The 26,831-nt window shown below is 36.0% G+C and overlaps 1 protein-coding gene and 1 long non-coding RNA gene across 2 annotated transcripts; one reads left to right on the top strand and one right to left on the bottom strand.

Annotated features, from left to right (window-relative positions):
• Positions 1-104: 104 nt before the first annotated feature.
• dpys (dihydropyrimidinase) lies at positions 105-20,648 on the bottom strand. The gene is made up of 9 exons (XM_055211136.2): positions 20,274-20,648; positions 17,169-17,327; positions 15,554-15,733; positions 13,520-13,709; positions 11,425-11,581; positions 10,829-10,970; positions 10,487-10,629; positions 1,985-2,192; positions 105-409 (listed from the first exon to the last, which is right to left on the bottom strand). Exons 1-9 carry the CDS (start codon positions 20,523-20,525, stop codon positions 341-343), a joined length of 1,500 nt encoding a protein of 499 aa, XP_055067111.2. The 5' UTR covers positions 20,526-20,648; the 3' UTR covers positions 105-340.
• A 1,713-nt stretch (positions 20,649-22,361) lies between these two features.
• Positions 22,362-23,830, top strand: LOC141367367 (uncharacterized). The gene is made up of 2 exons (XR_012371733.1): positions 22,362-22,931; positions 23,681-23,830. It is a non-coding gene; the product is annotated as an uncharacterized lncRNA (long non-coding RNA).
• Positions 23,831-26,831: the final 3,001 nt, after the last annotated feature.

Below are 26,831 nucleotides of genomic sequence, written 5' to 3'. Positions count from 1 at the left end.
GTAAGTGATAAGGATTTTTAACTTCTCTTATAGATGCCAAAACATGTGAACGTACATAATGTTGCTGCCTGATATTTGTGTAATATTTCATTGTAATTTTAAATATTTTTCTAATTTAATTTTAATAAAATAACATTTTAATTACATCACAGGGTGTTTTTGTAAACACAAAATATTTGTTTGTTTTCTTTAAGTTAGGCTTTGTGTTCCTATATGCATATTCTGCCTGATGTATTTACAAAACATTTCTTAATTTCTGCTATAATAATATACTGCATTTTGCAGACATGACATTATTCAGGATTCTTCATAATGCACAGTTTGTTTCCTCAGTTCAGCATCATTCTGGTGTTAGTGATATGATTTCTCCAGTGTAAGGCTCTCTGCTCACAGCAGTGGGTTTCCCAACCTCAAAAACAAAAGGCAACCAACCTTAATATCAATTTATGTAACAACGAATGTCAAATTTGTTAAGTGTTATTGTATACACTCTCAGAAAAAAAGACACAAAATGTGTCACTGGTAAACTTTTTTTTTTTTTTCAAACAAATCGGTACCTTAGAGATAAAGGGCCCTATCTTGCACCCAGCGCAATTGACTTTGTCAGTGACGCATTGCATCATTCGTATTTTGCACCGGCGCACAGCGGGGTTTTTCCCTCCACAGATGCACGTCGGCAAACTAGGGAATGAACTTCAGCGCAAAAAAGGAGGCGTGTTCTGGCGCAAACCATCCCTGATGCTATTTTGCAGTTTCAAAAAACAATTGCGCCACTGACCAAAAAAAACTAGTCTAAAGTCAGTGACGCGTTGCGCGTTGTTCATTATTTTAAGGGCGCATGCTTGACCATAATGTATAGCGTGCACAATGCGCATTGCTTATCTAATCTACACAGATGCAACAGTTATTTTTGCAAATCATAAATTGTTACAATAAAAAATATTAACACATGAGATAAGGGAAATCATGGTGGTAAGCATTGTGGTGATAGTTTTTATTTATTGTGTGGCTGCGTTAAAAAATTCTCATGCAAATAACGATTAAAATATTTTCATAAGTTTGTTGTGTGGCTGTATTACGTTTATTTTATCTAAATAATAATTAAAATGTTTTCATAAGAAACCTTAATGTATATGAACTTGATAAGTGTACTTTGGGGTTGGACCTTGCTTGCGTTTCTTGGGTCCGATTTCAAAGCCCCCAAACCCTTTCAGCGGTGAGGGTGGACGCAGCGATGTCCTCTGCTGGCGTCAGGTCATGTGCAGAGGCAGATCCACCTCCCGTTACACGTCGTGCCCGATTTATGCTGGCAAGCTTGGGATTCCCCGTCTCCTGACATCATTGTAGCGCTTGGCGCAATGATGGGGGTGCCAGCTGATGAGACCATTGTGGCTATTTCCTCTCACGCCTGTTTAACCTACGCTGATTTGGACGGGTTTCTCATATATCCCCATACAAAACAACTTCTCTGTCTTTGACTGCTCTTACAAGAACGTCGGTCTCCTCGGCTGTGAACCGCTCCTGGTGTGCGCCTGGTAAATCCGTCTTAATAATAGCAACCCGCCATGGAACTTGCGCCCTTGCGTTTAAAGGGAATGTTGGATAGCGTTCTGATTGGTTTATTTGACGTTACGCCCAAACCACACCTATGAATAATGAACCCACTTCAGACCAACCCCTTATTGATTTGCGCCTGCCGCAAGAGTTATTTCTCCCGCCGGGAAAATAGCAACAGCGCCCAAGATCCGCCCACAAAGTCACTTGCGCTTTGCGCTTCGCACTTGCGTTTCAAATCGTTAAAATAGGGCCCAACGTATGTATGTACCTCAAAGGTTCATATCTGTATCAAAATGGTACAGGACCTTTTTAAAAGGTATTGTGCCAAACAGTGACAAATTTTGTTGAGTTTGTTTGAGTGTACAAGTGTATGTTCTTCTGGGTATGAAAATGAAACATCAGCCCAAAGAGTAAGATATTGTCTTACCTTTTCTCTCTGATTAATTCTCTTATACACAAATTCAGAGAAAGGTTTTCGTGGGATGAACCGTCCCTCGCCCGGTTCTGCAAACAGCCGCCCGTTTTCATAAACCACCTTCCCTCTGGAGATAGTGACCACCGGAAGCCCATGGCACAGCATACCTTCAAAGATGTTATAGTCCACAGCCTGATGGTGCGTTTGTGCTGAAATTACCCTAAAAGAACACAAAATTATGCAATTGGCAACAAAAGACATTTATTATCTTAAATACTAAACCTAGACTAAATGAATATTTACAGCAACAAGCAAAACTACTGTACCTTGAAGTGCGTTAGTAAAACTGCTATATCTGTATTCTTACACTCTAAATGTTGGGTTATTAATAAATGCATAACCCAGGGTTGGGTCAAAAAGAAACAAACCAAGCTGTTGGGTAAAATAAATCTGGTAAATGTTCATATTTGACCCAACCATGGGTTAAACAACCCAGCATACAGGGTAATATTTAACCTTTGCAGGGTTGTTTTAACCTATTGTTGGGTCAAATATAAAAAATCTGGGTTAATTTAACACCAAAGGTTAGGCTTATTTAGTTTGCTAATCAGCAATCTAGTAACAAAGAATATAAAAAAATATTTTTGCACTTAAAAGTTTGACATAACTATTGTAAATTAAACTTGATTGAATAAGCAACTCATCAATTGTCAAGATAGTTGAAATGGCTTGTAAATCCTAAATTAAATTTTAAGTGCAAAAATATATTTATAAATATATATAAATAAATATTTTTACAATGTAGCAGATATTATGCGAAACTCTTTTAATCACTACCCAACAACAAAGTCACTGTCACTAAACATGGTTTTTCATAATTTTAAGTGAACATTTTTTAACTGTATGCTGGGCAAGTGGCATGCTGTGTATTATTATTGCAAATAAAAAATACAATCTGTGATCAATGCATTTTTACAGCCCCCCTTTGTATTAGAATTTAGCATGAATTTTTTTATGTATTTACAAATAAATGCCATATCCCAGGATGATGTAATCTCACTTTCATAGTTTCATAAATCAACACAGGACACATATCAACCCATCTGTGGTATGCACTTCTCCCAAATATGTTGTTTGCCATATTCAGCCTTTTCTGTAGCGCACGGCACCGCTGATAGATCAGCACACTTCAAAGAATTACCATCAGACTTTATATTTCTGCTGATGTTCGTCATTGAAGATTGACTAATAAAAAAAACTGCTGGTATCTTATTTAGTAAGTCAGAAACATTTAAAAAAAAAAATTTAAACAGTCAGCAAAAATGAGTGAGCTGAAAGGATACAGTATATTAATTTTCATACTGACGCTGAAAATGTTGTTGATTATACAAAACTTTTATTAAATTGTTGTACTATGATTAATAATGATGCATATTGTCTGAACGCAGGTGTAAGCCTTTAAATGCTGCATATCTACAACTTTGAAACATAAACATTTTCTAGCAGTGATGAATGAAACCTGCAATGTCTTAAGATTGAGGGTACAGATTTTTTTGTCTAAAAATCCCTCAATCGCATTTTTATATCCCGACATCTTTTGTCATTTCCTTTAACTTAAAGGAAAACACCACCTTTTTTTCAAAATTTGATTATGTTCTTACCTCAACTTAGACGAATTAATACATAGCTATCATGAATGCGTTAGCATTTAGCCTAGCCCCATTCATTCCTTAGGATCCAAACAGGGATGAATTTAGAAGCCACCAAACACTTCCATGTTTTCTCTATTTAAAGACTGTTACATGAGTAGTAAAACAAGTATAACGTGGCGATTTTTCAAGGGGATAAAAACGAGAACTATATTGTATGGTGGAAGAGCACTTAGTTTGCAGCATTGCACTGTGCGCAAATCTTTCAAACATGGTAAGAGCGTCACATTTCCAGCTGACGTCAGAGGTATTCAGGCCAATCACAACGTACAGGGCTGCGTTTCCCGAACAACGACGTAATTCGCTGCTGAACAGTACGATGAATGGTTGGAGAAACTAATTACCTTGTCACGACTGTTTCCCGAAAGCATAGTAACTTTGTCGCACATTTGTCGTTTGAACCATGTTGGTTCAACAACATCGTTGATGATGTCACGTGGGAGGTAAAGTACTAATTAATCTGTGCAAATCTATTTAATGTCAGATTATTGCTGTAAATAACATACATTGCAACGGAAAACTGATTTTGTTACCGTGATCTTGTTATCTGTTGTTTATTTTCAAGATATTTAATTAATCTGCAAGTTCCCTCTTATGTCACTCCTCCCAGGGATTCCCCAGGGTCTTAAAGCTCGTATGACTGTGCACATGCGCAGTTTTAAAATGCAGCGCTTTAATTCTGTTTACAAACTTAAAGACATAAAATAAAATTTTCATATATTAAGAATGATGGATATAGAATGCACTACATGTTTTTTGTCTACATATTATAATAACAAGGAACGATGCTTCTAACGACAGGTGAAGAGCTGTCGTTCAAACCACACAAGTTTGCGATGCAGCTTGCGAAGGTTCATTTGAACTATGGTTTCGGGAAACACCAAATCATTGAACTTTGTCAGTAACGACAAAACTTACGACAGTAGTTGGCTAACGATGCTTTTGGGAAACGCACCCCAGGTTAGCTGGCCAATCAGGGACAGTTTGTACAAAATCTTTGCGTTTCAGGAAGACAGGGAAATCTGATGCTCCAAAAATGTACGTTATGTGAAAAATAATGTGTTTTCAACCATAAACCACGCAAACACATTTTTATTATACCAAATACACAAAATAACATTGTTTTTAGCAATGAAATAAAAATCACAAACTACACGATTATTCATTGCAAATATAGACGGTTTCAGCAGTAACAACATAAACAAGCGGCTGTCGCGGTCCGCACGTAACTTCGGGTAAACTTCGCTAACCCTACAGTCACATTAGCTACAAAAGTGAACGACACCGAGCGACACGCACCCGCTTGATGGGCGTTCCTTGGCTAGTTTCTAAGAGCGGTATCAAAAGTCACTTTAGAGGTATTGTTAAGTTACAAGAAAGGTGTTTTTGGATTTAAAAGTATTTATTTCTCGATAAAAGTAACAAAATATTTGAGATAAAATGCCAAACTTATAAGATATATACATAAATGCGCATTTTCCGCCATCTTGAATTATTTTCTCAGACTCGACCACAGACCTACGTCACGTTGCTCCTTCACTCCGATTGGCAGTCGCTTTGTCGCATCGCTCAGTATTTGCATAAAATAGCCTGCTTGTCTATTTTGGCCCCGCCTTGCTCGCGCACCGGCGAGCTCGTCGCTTGTCGCTGGCAAACGGTCACTTCCATTGAAAATGAATGGTAGCCTGTCGCTCTGTCTCTGTCGCTTGTGGCTAATGTGACTGGGGGGTGAGAATAAATAACAACAAAGTACTTTAAACGTAGTTATTTATATAACAAGCAAAAAAACAACACATAGATTACCTAGGAAAACAAAACATTTGTTATTTTCGACAAGGCATTTCAGTTTAGCAACTAGTCAGACCATTAAAAAAAACGAAACCAGAAGTAAAGTTCGGATCCAGACGTGTATCAAGTAAAATGAAAACTAAAAAAAAATCATTAAACTATTGAATTGTATTTACCATTTAGGACTACAAATTAGGTCCAACTGTAATTGGACATCTAAATAAAGTGCTTTACTATTTTCACCTTTCTTGTAAAATAGTACATGTGAAAATTCATGGATAAGAAGTACAAAGTTCTTACTACGAACTACGTATAATGTAGCATTAGAAACACTTCTCAAACTGATGGATTAACCATTACAGAAACTTACTGTCAGTTTAAAAAATATATGGCATAAACCTTACACTGAGTGGTGGTCTATTAATTCTGTTAAGCACTGTACATGAACACATAATTCAGGTGATGAAGATGTTACTGCTTTCCATTGCTTTTCAGCTCAGAAGATACAGTTATTCATCTTTAATTATCTTATCAATTACAGTTCCTTACACGAGCACTCCATTTAACGCAGGTCTGTTCTGCAGTAAATTATAGCGGATTGGTGTTCGCTGCATAGCTCACATCAGCAGTTGCTTATTTGCCTAGAGGGAACTAACCCAGAATCAGAGGGAGAAACGTGGCCCAGTTACATAAGACTCACAGTCGTCTGCCGTCCTCTGCTCTAATGCGTGCACTTTACAAACGACATGTACGAGCTTCACACTTCTTCCATATATGGCCACATCGTTCCAGACAATTCGCAGTATTGCATTTTGTCATGGCAACATCTGCAGTATCTCCAGCACCCATGAAACCTACATGAACTTGCACATGCAGAAACACGCAAAAATCTCAGGTATCTGAACACATAGCCATATATTTTAGGAGCTGCCAATATTCTGACACATTATAAGTCCAAACATGCAACTAAAGATCCTCTGGGTAAATAAGATGGATAACAAATTTTCTTCACATTTCTCGACTAAGACTAGTAAGAGACCAGCTCATTTCAACTGAACACCATTAAGGCTATTAAGATGATGTACAGGGCTAAAAATTAAAATCTTTCAGCTTTCATGTGATGATAAATTTAAGCAGGCATGAAATTAAAAATGGTAAAGCTAAAGCTCGTGAAAGGAGAAAACAAGGTTTTGAATTATAAGATGAAAACTATTCTGCAATGCACAACCCAAACACAAAGTTTTTAAGAGATTTAATATTTAGGAACACAATATTCAGGTGGACTCTGGACAAATAAAATACTTTAACAAGAAAATACACTTAAACTTTAAAACAAAAAACATTTAAGGGTACATTGACTATGATGACTTGCTTTAATATTTTTTTCTTTTACTACTAAAATCCATTAATAGAAATTAGGGCTGTCAAAATTAATACCATAATAATAACGCGTTAACGTAAATTAATTTTAACGAAAATTTTATTAACGTGCGATTAACGCAACGTGCAATTTCTGACCCTAGTCCTAAGCACATTGTTGGATAAATTGAGACGCAGCCTTAGAGAGTAAATAGTCATCAAACAACAAAAATGATCATTTGTATGTTTTCTGAGAAGTGACTAACTAATTTAAATGATGCATGTCCATCCAATTGCGCGTCTGAGATTTTGGTTCCAATTTTAAAACATGCAGGAATTAGAAAATAAAGTGCAGGACTTGCTTGATGTTAAAATAGTTATTAAGAGAAATAAAGGTTGGATTGATGTTAAAAAAGTTATTAAGAGCGACAAGACTAGAAAAGGATCTTCCTCACACTGACTGACACATCTGAAGCTTTCACACAGACGCGCGACCTCGATGTATGCATATATTACAGTTTTAAAAATATCTGTTTTGAAAAGAATTCACACAAATATAATCTGTTATGTCTTAAGTAAATGTTTGATTAACTGTTGAGGAAAATATCTGATGTAACGTATATTAGATCCTTGCATTACAGTAGATCTTAAAACTTTCTGGGGTGGTTTCCCGGACAGGGATTAGACTAGTCCTAGACTTAAACACTTTTAAGAGCTCTCCAAACTGAAAACAACTTGCACTGATATCTTAAAATACATCAGTGCCCTTTGTTTTACCTCATGCACACAGGTAATGTTTTTAGTAAGGCATGTTTGTTAAAACTAGTTATATTTCCTAATTAAACTAAGGCTTAGTCCTGGATTAAGCTAATCCTGGTCTGGGAAACCGCCCCTCTGTGTCTCAATAGAGACAGAGCGCAGTTATGCAAATTTGAAAACCACGCCCACCGGGGGGAATTCAATCCAACCGTCTCCATTGACTTTGTATTGCGAGAAGCCGCCTCCTTGTCATTTCTGGCTTATAACAAAAAACTGAATAATGCCTAAAAGCTGCTGTGTGACAATATGTACAGCTAACAAGCCAAAGAACCCAGAAATAAGTTTTTATAAGCTGTCGAGCCGTAAAACCCAGCCTTTAAGGAGAATAAAGTGGATCGCCGACTACGTTTCCCTCTAGTGGACGCAGTTCTACTAATAGAAGTACTATGAAAAGTTGCCTGTATCCATTTTTGTGTCTTTAAACGCTCGTTTTTTATTGTCGACAGCTTATAAAAACTTATTTACAGATTAAACTTAAAAACAGAATAATACCTAAAAGCTGCTGTGTGACAAGGTGTACATCTAACACGCAAAAAAAAAATATATATATATTTTTTATAAGCTGTCGACTTCAAAAAACGAGCGTTTATACACAGAAATGGAAACAGGCAACTTTTCATAGTACTCCTATTAGTAAAACTGCGTCCAATAGGGGGAAACGTAATCGGCGATCCACTTTATTCTCCTTAAAGACTGGGTTTTACGGCTCGACAGCTTATAAAAACTTATTTCTGTGTTCTTTGGCTTGTTAGCTGTACATATTGTCCCAAAGCAGCTTTTAGGCATTATTCCGTTTTTTGTTATAAGCCAGAAATGACAAGGAGGCGGCCTTTTGCAATACAAAGTCAATGGAGACTGTTGGATTGCTTTCCCCCCCGGTGGGCGTGGTTTTCAGGTTGTGACGCGCTGCGCTCTGTCTCTATGGCAATCAAACAATAAAAGTAAGAAAAACATATGTTGAACATAAATTGATATTGTTTTGACTTTGTGTGTGTGTGTGTGTGTGTGTGCCAAATCTATTAGTTTTACCAGTGATTTTAAGGTATGGGTGCAGTGATTTTGTTTTTGAACCTTTAAATTAATTTTTTTCACAATTATTTTTGCTGACTCTTTCACTAATAACAAACATACATTTGCATAAAGCATCCATATTTGTTCCTGGCTGCCCATTGTTTAGAGTATTAAAAACTTAAAAAGTGTTCAATTAAGATAAATATAGAACAGATAAAAAATGTGCGATTAATCATGAGTTTACTCATGACAGTCTAGATTAAATATGACAGTCCTAATACAAACACATTTAATATTTTACTTCCAAAAATATCCCAGTGTAATACTCATTTTAAGCTGTAAAGGCCACCATTATGTTTTGTGCAAGGTGCATTCTGGGTCGATGACAAAATTACGGCTTCCGAGTAAATAGATTTTTTCAAAGTTTATATGACATTTCTACTGTTTTTAATTTTACATTCATATACGTAGTCAATCCTTGTGTTAATCTATTAAGCCATATGTGTGTTCATGTCAGGGTACCCTTTAACTCATTCCACGCTAGCTTTTTTTTTGAAAAGTTTTTTCACAAAAGTTTTACAAAATGCCTTCCAGGAAAATGTTCTTCTAAAAATATATAAACATACAAATATATCAAATAAAAGAACAGACCCTCTGCAAACAACAACAAACAAAACGGGAAAAAAAAAATATTTATATTTTTATAAACTCTTAAATATTGGTATGTTTCTTCAAAAATATATTTTTTTTAGAAAAACGCTAAAATAATTCAATTTTTGTAAAGGAATTTTTTTAGAGATCAGATTCAGAACGGTTACAAAAAACAAACATAGAATTTAAATTTAGTAAATAATTGTTTTGCTTCACTTTTTATAAATTAGGTAAGTGCACCCAAGAGGATAATCGTGGTATTACAGATATAAAACCTCATCAGGAACACTTTTTTATGCAAATGTTTTCTCTTAATCAGTCCCTCCAGAAAAACGCGATTGTGCGATCGCGCGATATATTGCATAATCAGCCAAAGTCCGCATATTTATGCGGGGCTGCCTTTTTTCCAAATACAACGCACTTTCGCCGCATAAATTACATATTTCTGCGCAGAAAATATGCGGGGCTTGCATGATTTCATAATCCCCGCATTTTTGTAGCAAAAAGTCACATATTAGCAGAAAGTTGAAATATTTTGCATTTACTTCCCAAAAGCGCAGCCGTGTCCTCTATTGCCATGGGAACGTTATGAAGTGACGTGATTATGTGACATGACCATCATTGCAGCTTTTGCAAGTTTCTGCAGTTTTTGCAAGTTCCGCAATTTTCGCAAATTCCCGCAATTCCATTGCATAAATTGCATAAATATCCCGCATATTCCATCGCATTTTTTAAGAAAACGTGCCGCAAAAATCACAAAAAAACTCCGCGTTTTTCTGGAAGGACTGCTTAATTAACGAGATAACTCGTCAATAGCAGGGAAAGGGTTTATATATTAAGACTTAGGCATACATCGATAGTTTGACTGTTAAATGGACCGCATTTACATAACGCTTTTAACAGATCTATGGCCATCCAAAGCGCTTTACAATTTGCCCCACATTCACCCATTCACTCCCACATTCATACACCGACAGCGGTGCCAGCCACGCAAGGCGCCAGCCAGCTTGTCGGGAGCAGCTGGGGTTAGGTGTCTTGCTCAAGTACACCTCGACACTTGGTCCGGTGGAGCCAGGGATTGAACCACCAACCTTCCGGTTTTTAGACAACCTACATGAACCACTGAGCCACTGCCACCCCAGAACAGCTCTTTTTAATTACGTCAGTAAAAAATTACCTTGTGGCCTTTGGGTCCCATATGACGAGATCTGCATCAGAGCCTTTAGCAATTCTCCCTTTTTGAGGATAAAGGTTGAAGATCTTTGCTGCATTAGAACTGGTGACTGCCACAAATCGATTTTCATCCATTTTGCCGCTGTGCTGGGGAAAGCAAACACACAGATTGTGAGTTGTCCTTGCGATCATTTTACCTCATCTCCCAGAGCAAGAGGATCAAAGGTCGGTGCTGTGAGCAGATTTAATATCTATATATTGTGTGTAAATGATGACCGCTTCAGTAAATAATCCTGTATCTAGGACCGTGGTGTGTAATGTAGGGTTTCTGTGAGAATGAACTGACCACTCCTTTCTCCCATATAACAGACATTCTGTCCTCAACGCCATTGACTCCGTTTGGGATTTTGGTGAAGTCGTCTTTCCCGAGGGCTTTCTGGCAGACCGAGAATGTGCAGTTATCTGTTCCTGTTACACTTAGATCATCACTGAAAGATATAACATTTGATCAATGTGCTTCATGCAGGACCATATTGTGTTCGACAGATTAAATTAAATACATGAAAATTATGTTATAACTTCCTCAACCTGATTTTGTGCTTTACATAAAATCATCCCACATAATGCAAAGAACATTCTGTAAAAATGTTACCAAACCTTGATATCCTTGATATCACCAGGTCATGTCAAAGATTGATATCAATGTGCAACTTTGATGCTTCTAAATTCAAAATTAGATGATGAAACTTTAGCCTGGATTTCACAGACAGGGTCTCATACTGCATTCAAACCCAGTGCATGAATGATTTTCTTAACTTCACCATAGGAAGTAATACATGTTTAAAACATGGTGGTGAATAAATAGCTGATGATAACATTTAAATGAAATGATTCCATTAAGATTTTTTTAATGAAAATGTAAATAAAGCACATCTTACGTACTTTGCAAGCAGATCCATCAGATATCCAGGTGTACTGGGGTCTGGTCTCAAGGGTGGACCCATGACAAACCCTGCGGCGTGAGCCCAGTCCTTGTGCCAGTAGTTTGTGCCATCTGTACCGAGTCCAGCCGCAATGGGCTCTCCAAACACAACTCGACCTGATGGGAAACAAACAATTTGATGAACAACTTTTACACTGTCTGTCATAGCACCAGTTTTACTTTAATCTGACATATGTGAACCAGTCTGTGAAAAACCAGTTTGTGATTTACTGTTTTCTGTGTAAAATGTGAAACCAAAATTGTGATGCTCCAAATCTTATAATTATATTATGAGATTTTAACCTGGATTTTACAGACAGCGTTATGTATGGGTCATGTATTAGATAGATGGATGGATGAATGGATGGATGGATGGATGATGGATGAATGGATGGATAGAATGATGAATGGATTTGATTGATTCGATTGATTTAATGAATGAATGGATGGATGGATGGATGGATGGATGGATGGATGGATGGATGGATGGATGGATGGATGGATGGATAGATGAATAGATAGATAGATCATCCTACATGGATCATCCTCTTGCTTTGTTAGGTCACCCACAGTTTCTCAGAGTGTTGGCCATCACCTTGGCTGCAGATTTGCTCATGACGCACAGTTATATACAGTCGACAGTTAGCGGCGTGAGCGATAGTGATGGACGGACAGACGGACGGACGGACGGACAGACGGACAGACAGACAGACAGACAGACAGACAGACAGACAGACAGACAGATAGATAGATTTGAATGATTCAATTGATTCGATTGATTCAGTGAATGATAGATATATAGATTCGATTGATTCAATTGATTCGATTGATTCAATGGATGGATCAATGGATGAATTCGATTGATTCAATGAATGAATGGACGGATAGATGGATAGATAGATGCACAACATAAAATAAACAGTTAGCGGAGTGAGTGATAATGGATGGATGGATGGATGGATGGATTCGATTGATTCAATGAATGGATGGATGGATGGATGGATGGATTGAATTGATTCGATGAATGAATGAATGAATGAATGAATGGATGGATAGATTTGATTGATTCGATTGATTAAATGAATGGATGGATGGAAAGATGAATGGATGGATGGATGGATTCGATTGATTCAATGAATGGATGGATGGATGGATGGATGGATTCAATTGATTCGATGAATGAATGGATGGATGGATGGATAGATTTGATTGATTTAATGAATGGATGGATGGAGATGGATAGATGAATGGATGGATGGATGGATGGATGGATGGACGGATTCGATTGATTCAATGAATGGATGGATGGATTCAATTGATTCGATGAATGAATGAATGGATGGATAGATTTGATTGATTCGATTGATTTAAGGAATGGATGGATGGATAGATAGATGAATGGATGGATGGATGGATGAATGGACGGATGGATTCGATTGATTCAATGAATGGATGGATGGATTCAATTGATTCAATGAATGAATGAATGGATGGATAGATTTGATTGATTCGATTGATTTAATGAATGAATGGATGGATGGATGGATGGATGGATGGATGATGGATGGATGGATGGATGGATGGATGGATGGATGGATGGACGGATGGATTCGATTGATTCAATGAATGGATGGATGGATGGATTCAATTGATTCGATGAATGAATGAATGAATGGATGGATAGATTTGATTGATTCGATTGATTTAATGAATGGATGGATGGATAGAGCATCCTACATATTTTTGCTGTGTATATTAACTTTTATACCACGGGTCTGTCGAATGCTGCATTCTGATTGGCTGAGAAATGTTCTATGGGTGTTGATTATTTTTCTGTAAACCGCACACCTAATTTTTCAAATGTCTTAAAAATAGGCACCAGAGCAATGTTTGTGGTAACCGTGGTATAAGCGGAATAATTGACTCCGGTCCTTTGAATTATTTGAAAATAATGCACACCTGCAGTGCATTACCACCTTGGTGTGCATTATTTTCTTATAATTCAATGGCCTGTCGTCAATTATTCCTTACGTATTGCTTTGTTAGGTCACCCACCGTGTCTCCGAGCGTTGGCCACCACCTTGGCTGCAGATTTGCTCATGACGTGCACCACATACAGCGGACAGTTAGCAGCGTGAGCGATCGTGATGGCGCGCTGTGTGGCCTCAGCCTCCACTTCCTCAGGACGACACATCTCATGACCCTCAGGACCACTGATACCCAAAGACAACATACGCTTTGCACCCTGAGCGAGTGAGAGAGCACACACAGACACACATCAATATTCACATCAATATGTGAAGTGGGATCAAGGTAAATGTGTCACACGGCATGCAAATTCAGCAAAAATTCAAATGTAATATACTATATAGCCTACAAGGTCTACTCTATATTCAAACAGGTTTGCATTTTCTGAAGCAAATAGGAATTGCAAAGCAAAAAATAATTTCACACAGAATCATTTGAGATACATTATAAACAAATATCTGTAATTTTCTTTCTGTCTCCCACCAAGTAATTTTCTTTTTAAAGGACGTCAAATAGCTCTCCAAACACAGTCTAGACATCTGTGGTCACCCAGACCATTATGGGAAAAACAAATTCAAGTTTATTTTGGCTAGAAGTGGGTTACTCAAAGCTAGTTAACCTAGACAGTGAAATGACGGATATTGCTTGCTGGGCAGTCTGTTCTGTCTAAGGAATGAATTATAACACTTTTAGGTGGTGTGTGAAAATTTTAGTGGCATCTAGTGGTGAGATTGCAACCTGCAACTAACAGCACACCCCCCGTTTTTAAAACGCATATGGTAACATTTCTTCGTCCGAGACAGCGTAGGGACGAAACACCCTCTGTAAAGCAGTTTATTCGTTTAGGGCTACTCAGCCTGATCTCACAAGAATTTAGAAAGAAGTTAATTGTGCAAAAACGTATGATTATCATGCAAACAACAAAGCCGAACCCCTAACCCCAACATCACAGGGGTCAAGGCAAATCGTACAAAAACTTACGAATGTGGTCATATGAATTAATACGAATTAGCCAACTAGTAAAATAAATATGAATTCTCGTGAGATAGCATTGGGCTACTGTAGAAATATGATGGCGACTTCCATGTTAGAGGAACCGCAGTGTATGTAGATAAAAAACACTCATTGTAAGGTAATGAAAACAAACAGTTCATTACGTAAGGTCTTCAAACACTGATAATATAGTTAGGTAGATTATATTGCATTTATGTCAAGAGATCCTTCTAAAAGTTACACAACGCACCTTAATAAATGATATCATTATATTTAGAGTACCAATCATCTGAGTCTAAATAGAGTCTTGGTTATATTTGGTTATAATGCCACCATAGTACTTTTGTGATAAAAGGTGTTTTTTGTTATGCACCGGATTCCTCTTTTATAAAACCTGTTAATTGTGTAGTCACACTTGGCCAAAATAAACAAGTACAGCCCTCATTTAAACCAATTTACATATCATTTATGTATTTGGTGCCCTCCAGTGGAATTTAATTATATTTATTCATATATCTTGGGATTATTCTAAGAACTTTAGGACAGCAATTATATCTTCAACTTATCAATATATTAATTAAATTAAATGTTTTGATAAATATTACGATAATATTGTGCTATTTTTCCTCCAATAAACTGCTCAGATTACATTTACTGGTCAGTCACACTGCTTTAACTATTTTCATTTATATGTTAATTTTTTATAAAATTATCACGTTATCACATTTGTTTTAACACAATTCTCAAAAAGTAGATGATATTAATAAACTCTCAGATAACACTTCCTGATGCTTATCATGAATGCATTTGTATGGTGCTAAATTTTGCCCAACCCTGAGTCAACAATCACTGCATTATTTCTGGTAACTTATTTGCCAGATTGAGAAAGAATATTTTCACGAATATGTCATTCTCAAACCCTTGTCAGGGTCACTGAGGAGTTAATGATTTCCACATGCACAGATAACATAGACGGTCAACGTATCATGTCTTATGTGAACCGTTCTGATGATGATATTATTTAATGTCACATCAGTGTTTAAAAATATTTTTATGAATGACTCTCACCTCTGCAATAAGATCTCCATTCTCTGCGTGGACTTGAGCTAGAGCTCCGATCTCTTTACACTGAGCGAACGCTGCGTACAGCTCACTGTCACTCAGCATGAAGACATCTTTATATGCCATAAACATCTTAAAAGAGTTGACTCCTTTTTCACAAACAAGAGTCTCCATTTCCTTCTTGACCTACAGTATAGAAAAAGCTGACATTTTAATATTTGCTTGTCTCATGGGATACCTAATCCATATTACAAAACAAAACACCATTACTGAGAAATGACAGGTGCACTAAATAATTTTTAATTTGTTGTTGCTTTGGTGGTCGATCAACTGTACAGTATCTGTAAATGATTTATGATGTAACTAAAAGATGGGACTATTAGGACTTCAGTGCCGGTTGCATAAACATAGCCACTAAGTTAAGACTGCAGTCTGAAGAACTAGTCTGACCAATAGCAATTAGTTAGGGCTAATCAATCTTAGTGTTTGGATTTATATTAGACACATACATACATGACATGTTTAAGACTACTCTTAGAAGTGTATGCAACCAGCTTCAGATGGTCTTAAGATCTCAACATGGCAGACCATGTAGACTAAACAGATTTTGATGTGCAGTGATATACTGTAGGATGTTGATGTCGTATGTATAACAGTCAAAAATTTGGACAACCTTGACTGATCTGCTAACTTTAATAAAGTAAAACTTTCGTTTGGTTTCACAGACAAGGCTTAAAGGGACACTCCACTTTTTTGAAAAAAAAAGCTAATTTTCCAGCTCCCCTAGAGTTAAACATTTGATTCTTACAGTTTGGAATCCATTCACTTTTAGCATAGCTTAGCACAATCCATTGAATCTGATTAGACCATTAGCATTGCGCTAAAAAATAACCAAAGAGTTTCGATATTTTCCCTATTTAAAACTTGACTCTTCTGTAGTTACATGGTGTATTAAGACTGATGGAAAAGTAAAAGTTGCAATTTTCTAGGCAGATATGTCTAGGAACTATACACTCATTCTGGCGTAATAATCAAGGACTTTGCTGGCGTAACATGGCTGCAGGAGGCGCAATGATATTACGTAGTGCCCGGAAATAGTCCCCTGCCATTGAACGTTACTAAGGGGACTATTTTTGGCTGATGCGTAATATCAAAGTCCTTGATTATTACGCCAGAATGAGAGTATAGTTCCTAGCCATATCGGCCTAGAATATCGCAACTTTTACTTTTCTGTCGGTCTTAGTACACCATGTAACTACAGAAAAGTCAAGTTTTAAATAGTGAAAATATTGCTAAATAAAATATTTAGCGTGATGCTAATAGGAAAAAGATCGAAGCTCTTTGGTTATTTTTGAGCGCGATGCTAATGGTCTAATCAGATTCAATGGATTATAAGCTATGCTAAAATTGGTAGCGCCAGACCCAGAGATCAGCTGAATGGTTTCCAAAACGGTAAAAATCAAATGTTTATCTCTAGGGGAGCTAGAAAATTTGAATTTTTTTTAAAGTGGAGTTTCCCTTTAAGGCTAGACCTCCAGGCTTATACGTGTTAACTCCTAAAGTGGAGAAATAATTAAGCACACCTATACAAATACTATATGTGCATCTGTGGTAAGCATACAGTGTCATCCCACCAGGTAACAGCCACATGCAGAGAGTAATCGCAGCAAACTTTGGGGTCGGCCGTTCTTCTCCATCGCTCATAGGCTTCCAGGAGTGAACACCCCTTCTGTGGGATGACAAAGTCCAGGATCATGGTCGTGCCTCCTGCGACTGCGGCCTGTAGATACACAACACTGTAAATTATTAGAGTGAAACATCAGCTCATATGTTAAACATGTTAAAATGTAACCCTTTAATGCAGTGTTTCCCAACCTTTTTTCTGCCACGGTACAGTTTTGATAAGTAAAAAAAATCATATGGCACACCACTTTCACAGTAAGCATTAACAGAACTGCACAAACTTGTATTGTAATGCTTAAATGACTTGCTAAACTGGAATATTATCCTGCAGGGGCGTTGCTAGACATAAAGCTCTACTGGGGCACAGCCCCCCCATTTTTTTTTTTACTTTTTCTTGAAAGCCTGCAGTGTGCAAGACACAATTTCCTTTGCTTAACCCACTATTCCAACATTGCAACAAGTACTAGGGAAGACAAACATTTATTTAAAAATATTTAAGTATCATCTTCATATAAACATATATACAACATTATTAACATGTTTAAAGGCATAACATGTTTTGAAATAATGACAGAAGAGAAAATATTTTTATGCACATTTGCATTTTACACAAGGATTAATAACGTCTTTTTTTATTTTTAAGAATATTTTCATTTTATGACTGCTACTAAAAAAATCTATCTTTGTTACTGCTAACTGTTTATGTAATGACCTAGAGCTAGTGAACTAAATATTAATTTCATATCTGAAAATACAGAACAGTATAACACAGTTTTTGTTGTATGTGAACAATGCAATTTTATAGACTATTGACAGAGGTTTTCCTGAGATTTTTCCTCTAATGTTCGAGCCCTAACAGGGTAAGATGTTATGTGTCTTTACTCCCTTAAACTCATCATCTCTCATTTTTGCTTCCCTTTTCCTGCTTTGCACAAACATTTCTGATGTCCATCACATGCGTCAATGATCGGGTGAAAATAAGATTTTCATTATTATTTAGAAACTTAAAATAAACCAACTCAATCGCGTGTACTTTGTATGCGGCTGCGCACGGCAAAACAGTCGCGCACGGACATGAATAAGTGCGTGGACGCGGACATGAATTGGGGCGTGCACGCGTCAGTGCGACTGCTGCGTCGCTTTTTCAAACGTGAATTGGGTAACTACATTGCATATAGATCCGTTTTGCCGCGATTGTCTTTGTAAAGGAATATACTAGTTAACTGCTAAAATGTAAACGTGAGATTTACACAGGGGCACAAAAGATTTACACTGGGGCACGTGGCCCAGTAAAAGGGGTCTAGCTACGCCCCTGTTATCCTGTATTAAATGTAGTATTCACATTTAATGTGAAACTTGTTCTTGATTTGATGAACACAAAGATGTTAGATGTGACCAACTCAGCAACCTGGTAGCTAGCTTTAAGGGCTTTTTCAGACACTGTGGCAGTGTTATTTTTCCACGGCACACCAAACAAGTGGTCACGGCACACTAGTGTGCCACGGCACAGTGGTTGGGAACACTCCTCTAATGCATGCTGTCCACTGAAGTGCACTGATCTTTCAAAGATGTTTAACTTAAGTTAAAATGTTACAACCAAAGCTCCATGAGTGATTAGTGATTGCCTTTGACCTTTACCCATGACTTTCCTCTTCATAATTGCGACCCTGGACCACAAAACCAGTCTTAAGTCACAAAGTTTTATTTGTACTGTAGCAATCGCAAACAATGGGTCAGAATTATTGATTTTTTTTTAATGCCAAAATCGTTAAGATATTAAGCAATATCATAAATGTAAATTTCCTATTGTCAACATATAAAAAAATGTATTTATCATTAGTAATATGTGTTGGGAAGGACTTCATTTGGACAACTTTAAAGGCGATTTTCTCAATATTAACTTTTTCAGATTCCAGTTTTTTAGTTGCATCTCGGCCAAATATTGTCCTATCCTAACAAACCATACATCAATGGAAAACTTATTTATTCAGCTTTCAGATTAATATTATTTAATTTGTGGCTGGTTTTGTGTTTTTTATTATGATAACATAAAAATAACTGTATTTGTAGTAATTTTTTTTTTATTATTTCATTATGTGATTGAATCTTGTAAATTCTAATACCATATCTAATAACATTCAAGTGAACATACAGTATATGTGAAAAAATAAATTTTTCTGATCTTATTTGAAATATTAAATGCAATATTGTAGCAATGTTTTACATTAGAAAGAGAAAAAGCCTAAACAAATTAAATACATTTAATATTAGATTAAGCTATAATCAAATATAAAGTTAGTGTTAACTATCAGTAAGTGTCATAAGAAAAATACCATCAGTAATGTTTTAGACATTATGTTAGACTTTAAATTCTTATCATTTTTTTTATCATGATCGCTTAATATCTATCATGAACTTTTTGTCATATCAACATTAAGACAAAATGTTAAAAAAAATATTCAAAAAGGTCCAAATATTTAATTGTCTTTGGTGAAATCTTATCCCATGGGAACATAAAAATAATTATTGAATGATTTGTTTTGGTTGATTGATTCATAGAGTTTTGGAAACACTTTACAATAAGGTTGAATTTGTTAACATTAGTAAATGCCTTACCTAACATAAACTAACAATGATCAACATAGATTTTCAGCATTTTCTAATCTTTGTTAACTAATGGTAACTTTTACAACTTTTCATTTGAATAATATATTAGCAAAGGCTGAAAATAACATGAACTATGATTAATAAATGGAGTATTGTTCATTTTTAGTTCATGTTAACTAATGCATTTACTAATGTTAACAAATACAACCTTATTGTAAAGTGTTACCAAGTTTTATATATGTTTTATCTGCAGTTGTGCAATATTGCTTTAGGGAGTTTGTGCCCTGATTTGAATAACAGATTTTATGAATCATTCAGAGCATTAAATACATTTAAATAAAACAAACAAAAAATACTATACATAATAATTCTGAAGTGTTCACATTTTTAGGACCTATATTTGATGAAAAGAGCATATTCCATCATTTGTACTTACTTTGGTACCAGTATTAAAGTCATCCACAGCTGTAGTGCCCATGAATGACAGCTCCATATGTGTATGTGTGTCTATTCCACCTGGCAGTACGAGTCTGTGAGTGGCATCAATGACCCGCGTACCAGCTGGCACATGCAGATCTAAACCCACTGCATTGATAACTCCATCTTCAATATATACATCTGCCATCTCTGAGAAATCCTCATTCACCACCTTCCCACCTTTTATTAAAATCCTGCTATGATTTGTCATGATTTCCTGCTTTCAATTTCCACTAATTAGCTTATGTTAAATAATCAATTTTTTTCTTCAGTAAACTTGCACAATGTTTAACTGGATCCCAGTGTTGAGTTAGAAGTGTAGTCTAGAGACTGAAGCTGTTTGACAATGTATGTGAATTGACTCACGCCCCTTTCATTGCGAAATCACCAGCCTTGTTCTGACATGAACATGAGAATGAGTCATCTTTGAGAATCGGTTCGTTCGTACCAGAAACAAATATAGGCCTATGAATGAAAACGTTTTATTGATCATCAAGTTAACTGCATTAAATCAGTAGGCTACAGTATGTGGGCACAGAAAGTAGGAAAGACCCAAAACAGAGCCGAATAGACTATTTCACATTATTACACGGCTCTCTGGAATGCTTGATTCTGATTGGTCAGTTGAGACATTTGCAGGTTCGTTCTTTTCAAATAATAACCGCTCCAAAATAATAACGCAAAGCCGGTACTACTTGCACAAGTAAAATCGCTCCGCGCCAATAAAGACCAATAAAGATTACTGTCTGTTTGGCGCCATCTTGTGACAAACACTCGACAACCACGACAAGACACAGACAGCTTACTGAGACTGAACTTGACAAAATAGAGCATGACAGCTACGAAGCCACCACACAAAAAAATACAGAATGGGCATTAAAACTTCTCAAAGACTGGCTAAAAGAGAAAAAATGGAGACAGACAAGTATGAAGCAGAGGATCTTAATAAGGTATTACGATCATTTTATGCATCTGTGCAAAGTTTCGCGGAAGGATAAAAATGTTAATTTAAAACAAATATGCCAATAAAACGTTTCAAATTCATATTCATGTCCAGTTTTTTTTCTTATGTGGCAAGTAGCCGTGTAATAAGCGGGATAATGTAGAGGCAGCCGGTAGTTATTGGGAAATAAGCCCCTTCAGTGTGATACAGTGTGATGATCACACTGTCGGGGCTTATTTCCCAATAACTACCGGCTGCCTCTACATTATCCCTTACTTAACATCAAATGAGAATAAAGTATATTGGTGTGGTGTCTGAGGGTGAGGGGAGGGCTCCGAACTCGGAATATTAGCCCGCACTCAGCAACCTTATTCCCCACTGGGGTCTGACATCGCGGGCACGCGCGTCGAAATTCTTACGGCACGTGCTTCCACTACTCTGGACACTAATGAAACTAGATGGACCACAATATATATCTTTTATCTTGGTGCTGAAACACGAAAATCTAAATCTATGGAACAGATTGTATAAACTAAATCGCGGAAATTTGCATATTACGTTTCTTGTAATACTAGACTACAGTGAAATATCAGAACGTCCACTGCAGGCATCGTTCTAAAAACCATGGTTACATGGGTCCGATGCCCATTCCAACTAAAGTCTGATGCCCATTCTGACTAAAACAGTAAATGTTTATAATTTAATTTGAAAGTACTAACAAAATTCTACCTTCTGTTAAAATTTCATGAAAATATCTGATAAAATGAGAAAGTTACAAGCAAAAACATGTGAATAAGCAGCATTTTGGTCATTCCATAGACATCCATATAACTTTTTCCTCTGATTTCTAATATTAAAAATATCATAACTTTCTCAATCCTTGACGGATTTTTACAATCCAGGTATCTTTGTAAATGGGAATGTCTGTAGTCATGTGTTTTTGAGCTTTGGGGTTTTTGAAAATTTTGTCATCATACCTACTGTACCAGCTGCGAGTGAGGTGATGGATTGATGGATGGTGCACAAAAGTCAAGGGAAAGAGGATAGAGAGACCTCTTCGTGCTGATTGTTTAGATTACATGACCATGCTACTCCCGAATGTAGTATACTGTAAAAAATAATTCAGTGGCTTTGTAAATATCACAAAAATAAATTATTAAAATAACTTAATAAAATCTCTTTATGTCACTAAGTTGATTTTTTGAGTTAGACAAACCAAAATTAATGACTAAAAAATAAACATATATTTGTGTGTAAAATGTACAGATATTATTTAGTTGTATACATCAAATAAAATAAGTATTTAACTAACAGATTATTTCTTATAGATATTCTTAATATTTGTTGTAAATTTGAATCAATATATTTGAGAATGTCACACTTATATATTTCAGCTTTCAAAACTATTATAATTGCTCATTTCAAGTTAACATAGGTATTTAACATCAACAAAAAAAAAAAAGTAAATTTCATGCATAACTTTAACTATGATTTACTGAATATTTTTGGTGAAACATTATTACATTGTATTATTTGAGTAAATGTAGGCAAAAAAATTCATTAAATCAGATGTAAATTTAAAAATCACAAAGCCAACGGTTTTTTAATCAGCAGCAGAAGAAACAGCGCCTCTTGCAGGAAGATAAACAACCTCAAAACTCCTCAAAAATCCTGGTAAGTGTTGAGTTTATTAATATATACACTTGTTTTTAATGAAATATTTGATGTGTCCTTGCGTAAACAACTTGTTGGTGTATTTATCTGAATACTTTCGGAGCCATACTGTAAACTGGGTACAATAACAGCTTTCTGTGCACATACTGGTAGATTAATCATTAATATTTTTATTTTACGTATTTATTCAGGTCACCAAAGTATTAATACAGCTGTGCCACTTGAAATGTGTGTAAAATAATAATTTCTGATCGTTTTATTACTGCATAAAGTGGTTGTGTAGACAAACACGTGTAAATCTGTACTGGCTGATAGTCAGGCGATCCGAAATCCGGTCCTCAGTTTCGCTCCACCCGGATTTATTAGACCTTTCACGTGGAAGCGGAACACAACAGAGCTTTACAGAGCTCACACGCTTATATACATTTATATTAATTATCTCTCGACTCCATATGCCTATGCTTTATTTTCCTTTTTTGTGTGAAGGGTCTCGCACACCGGTGGAGATGCGTTGCGTCTCGTGTAGGACAACTCGCAGTTTCTGATACCACACCGGACGTTCGCATTAAATAGCGCGAGTTTAGTCAGACAAAGTTTACTTCCAGATATAAAATATGCATTCGTAGCCTTTGTTAATCGTTACAGATTTGAGACAAATATGTTATTGTAATGTTAAACTAAGTGGCGCTCTGTGGCAGCGTCCAGAGTCACAGCGGACAGCCGTTTAAATAAAGTTATCTTTGTTGCAGGTACAAGTGCTGGTGGTCCACCTGTCCGGGTTCAAGAGGTGTGGATTCTGCATGCTGTGAATTTGAGAGACCTCTCAGAGTTTATTTAGCTGATTGTTTTTGTAACATGTACAATGTTTGCCATTTTCAATAAAACAACGTATACAAATTGCTTTGTTTATCATTGATAATTGATGGTTCAGTATGAAATAAATGTATAACATTAAGTAAATAAAAATAATTTATTTTAGTTAAATAATATTCACAAAATTTTCAGCTACATCTAAGTTACATTTTTAATGATATCAACTTAATTTATTAGTAGACTTCACTGTGATTTTTTATTGATTTGCTTTTATATTTTTGATTCCATCTACTCAATTTAATTTGTGATAGGAAATTAATGTAATTAATGAAATCTAATCGATTTCATAGCTTTCAAATTTACAAAATTTTTTTACGTGTAAAAATGCTTCACCAAAAATATTGAGTAGGTAATAGTAATAGTTTTTACAGTGTACATTGAAACTTGTTCGACTTTATTCCGCGCCGTAAAAACTAACAAGCAGATGACGTTTAAGTACCGCGAGAGCGATTCGAGAAATTATACGGAAGTCTAAATTCGACTCGTTCTCGCGGTTACTTGACGTCATCTGCTTGGCAGTTCTTGCAGCGCCGCATGAAGTTGAACAGTCAGTTATTTTAAAAGTCTGAAAGAAATAATCTGTTAAACTATGAAGTTTGTATAATTGTTAGGTTTGCAATGTAAGATTTGCAATGTAATTCTCGATTTGATCTTATAATTTGGCATTAGGCCTATTTGATAATATAAGTAAAACAGAATGAATGCAGAACATTCACTTTTATTATTATGATTCTATTATTCTGTCATTTTATTATGCAGTTATTCAAGGGATTTTGCGCCCTCTCTATTTCACTCACAATGGTGACGTAACAGACGTTGGTGACGTAACAGACATTAGCGCCTTACGAAATGTAATGGAAGGACAGGCATACCAGTTCATACTTGTATAAAAATTGTGCGTGCTTGGACAGTTGTTTATTATAAATTAGTGATAAAAGAGCATCTGCACTTTTTCTGTATAATAATGGTCTCTTTTGTGTCACTCTCATCTTCACTCTTACTGCGGTCAATCCCACAATCCACCGCAGGACCCTCTAGAACTGAAAACTGCATTCAACTTAACGCGCTGACGGGAACATGTTGGTAAGTTACTGAATTGACAGCGTTTAAGAGAAAGCGTCTGCTTATCATTGAATACGTTTGTGGCTTCTTATTTTAAAATAGTGGTAGACTACGTTTATATGCCTCTGAGTGATTTCACGAGATCTCATTCACATTAGCCAAACTCGAAAGTAAAAAAACTCGTTGAAAGTGATTCGAACTTCGAAGCCTCCTCCTGTAACCTTAACCCTACCTTAAAACTTTCACTCGAAATCAAATTACAAGTTCTTACAATAAATAAGTTGGTTGTTGTTGTTTCAATAGATGCCATTTTGGACTTAACGTTACTGACCACATGCACCCTCATATTTAGGCAATATTGCGATTATACTTTACCTCATAAACTAAACATTACTGCTATTAAATCCTTACTGATTATTGGAAATATTCACATTTATTGGTGTACATTTCGTATATCAATAAACGGTAAAAAGCAAAAATATACTTTTTAAAGTTAGACTAATTATTTATAGGCTAACAGTTAGATTGTTTAATTATTATATTATTTATTTTCAAGACGTTAATTACGTTTAATTTGAGTCGTCTGTTACGTCACCATTTTGTAAAGAATGAGCGCATAATAATATGTCAGAATAATAAATAATTGAATGTCATAATAATAAATGTGAATGTTCTGCATTATGCAATAATTCCAAATTATAGGCTCAAATCGAGGATGGACAGTAGGCTACAATTACAGTTAGGCCTACTGAAATCTGCAGTGTGTATTTTAAATAGTTTTCTGTATGGCCATACGGGGGTGCTGTTGTTTCAATGTAGTAAATAAGTTAATATTATCAGGACAACGTGTTTGATACATTTGAAAGGGGAAATAAATATCTCCCCTGTGATGTTTCTAGATAAATTGCCATTGCATTGCACCAGGGACAAAATAGTAGTGTGGTTATTTAGATTTCACCTTATGTTCACTGTTATAAATACGTGATTTTTACCTAAAAATTTGTTAAATGTTATATAACCTGTTATACCCAGTATACTTGAATTCATGTATGTAGCGCTTATAGTGCATTACGCCCAGATGTTTGACTGCAGTTACTGTACACACAGTTACTAAATCTGTCGTCTTATGTATTGTCAGTAATGTTTCTGCAATAATTTGACAGAGCATAATGCGACTATAATGATTTATTTTTGTTGTGTTTTCGCTTCCATTGGGTCTTTTTGTTGTAGGATAGGAATATCCTCAGAGCTGTGAATTGCATCAGGCGGTTCAGGGAAAGTCTTTCACTGTCGCAGCTTCTTGTGTAGCTTTACTTTGTCTTTGGTGCTTTAAAAAATAGAAAACTGACATGCACGCGAGACACAAAGATGCATGTGCTGGAAAGATAAGCAAGCCTTTAGGGTTTATAAGTACCTAACCTCTCTCTCTCTTTCTCTCTCTCCCTTTATCTGTTTTTTTTCTCACTCATTTTCTCTCTCACACACTAAACAATTCTGCATGCCTTAAGAGGATTTACTGGGTGATTTGAAGTGTAATCAGAGTATGAAATATTAAGAAAGCTTGGGTACCTGCACTGCGGCTCTGCAGACAGGGATAACAATTTACTTTTACTCATGAAGTTTACTGTAGTTCAGAAAGTCTTGTGTTTATATTGATATTCCCTGATCGTGTTGTGTTATGACCGCTGTGGTCAAATTTTATCAGAATTGTACTTTATGCAAGTCAAAGGGAATGTAACTGCTTGACCAACAATCTTAATAAGATCAAAATAAGAAATTGCTTTAATGTACAAAGAAGTGGCATATTTCTGCTGTTAGACCTTCAGTAGACTTTTGAGTCAAACAATGTACCCCAGCAGTTACTAGGGTAGTACACTTTAAAAGTGTCCATTTAGCTACAGATCTGTATACATTTGGTAACATGTTGTACCTTTGATGTAGACAGAGGCGGTCTTAACATAGAGT

The sequence above is a fragment of the Misgurnus anguillicaudatus genome, chromosome 10 (genome assembly GCF_027580225.2).
Source record: "Misgurnus anguillicaudatus chromosome 10, ASM2758022v2, whole genome shotgun sequence".
Taxonomy (NCBI): domain Eukaryota; kingdom Metazoa; phylum Chordata; class Actinopteri; order Cypriniformes; family Cobitidae; genus Misgurnus; species Misgurnus anguillicaudatus.
Note: the sequence above shows the minus strand (reverse complement) of the source record. Positions and strands in the feature narration are given on the sequence as shown.

What these genes read in the sequence shown, in the direction of transcription:
- dpys (XM_055211136.2), bottom strand. Translation starts at nt 20,525, where the DNA reads ATGACAAATCATAGCAGGATTTTAATAAAAGGTGGGAAGGTGGTGAAT. An exon ending in TGGGACCCAAAGGCCACAAG is followed by an intron (nt 2,193 to 10,486) that starts GTAATTTTTTAC and finishes GTGTTCTTTTAG; the next exon opens with GGTAATTTCAGCACAAACGC. An exon ending in GAATTAATCAGAGAGAAAAG is followed by an intron (nt 410 to 1,984) that starts GTAAGACAATAT and finishes TTTGTTTTTGAG; the next exon opens with GTTGGGAAACCCACTGCTGT.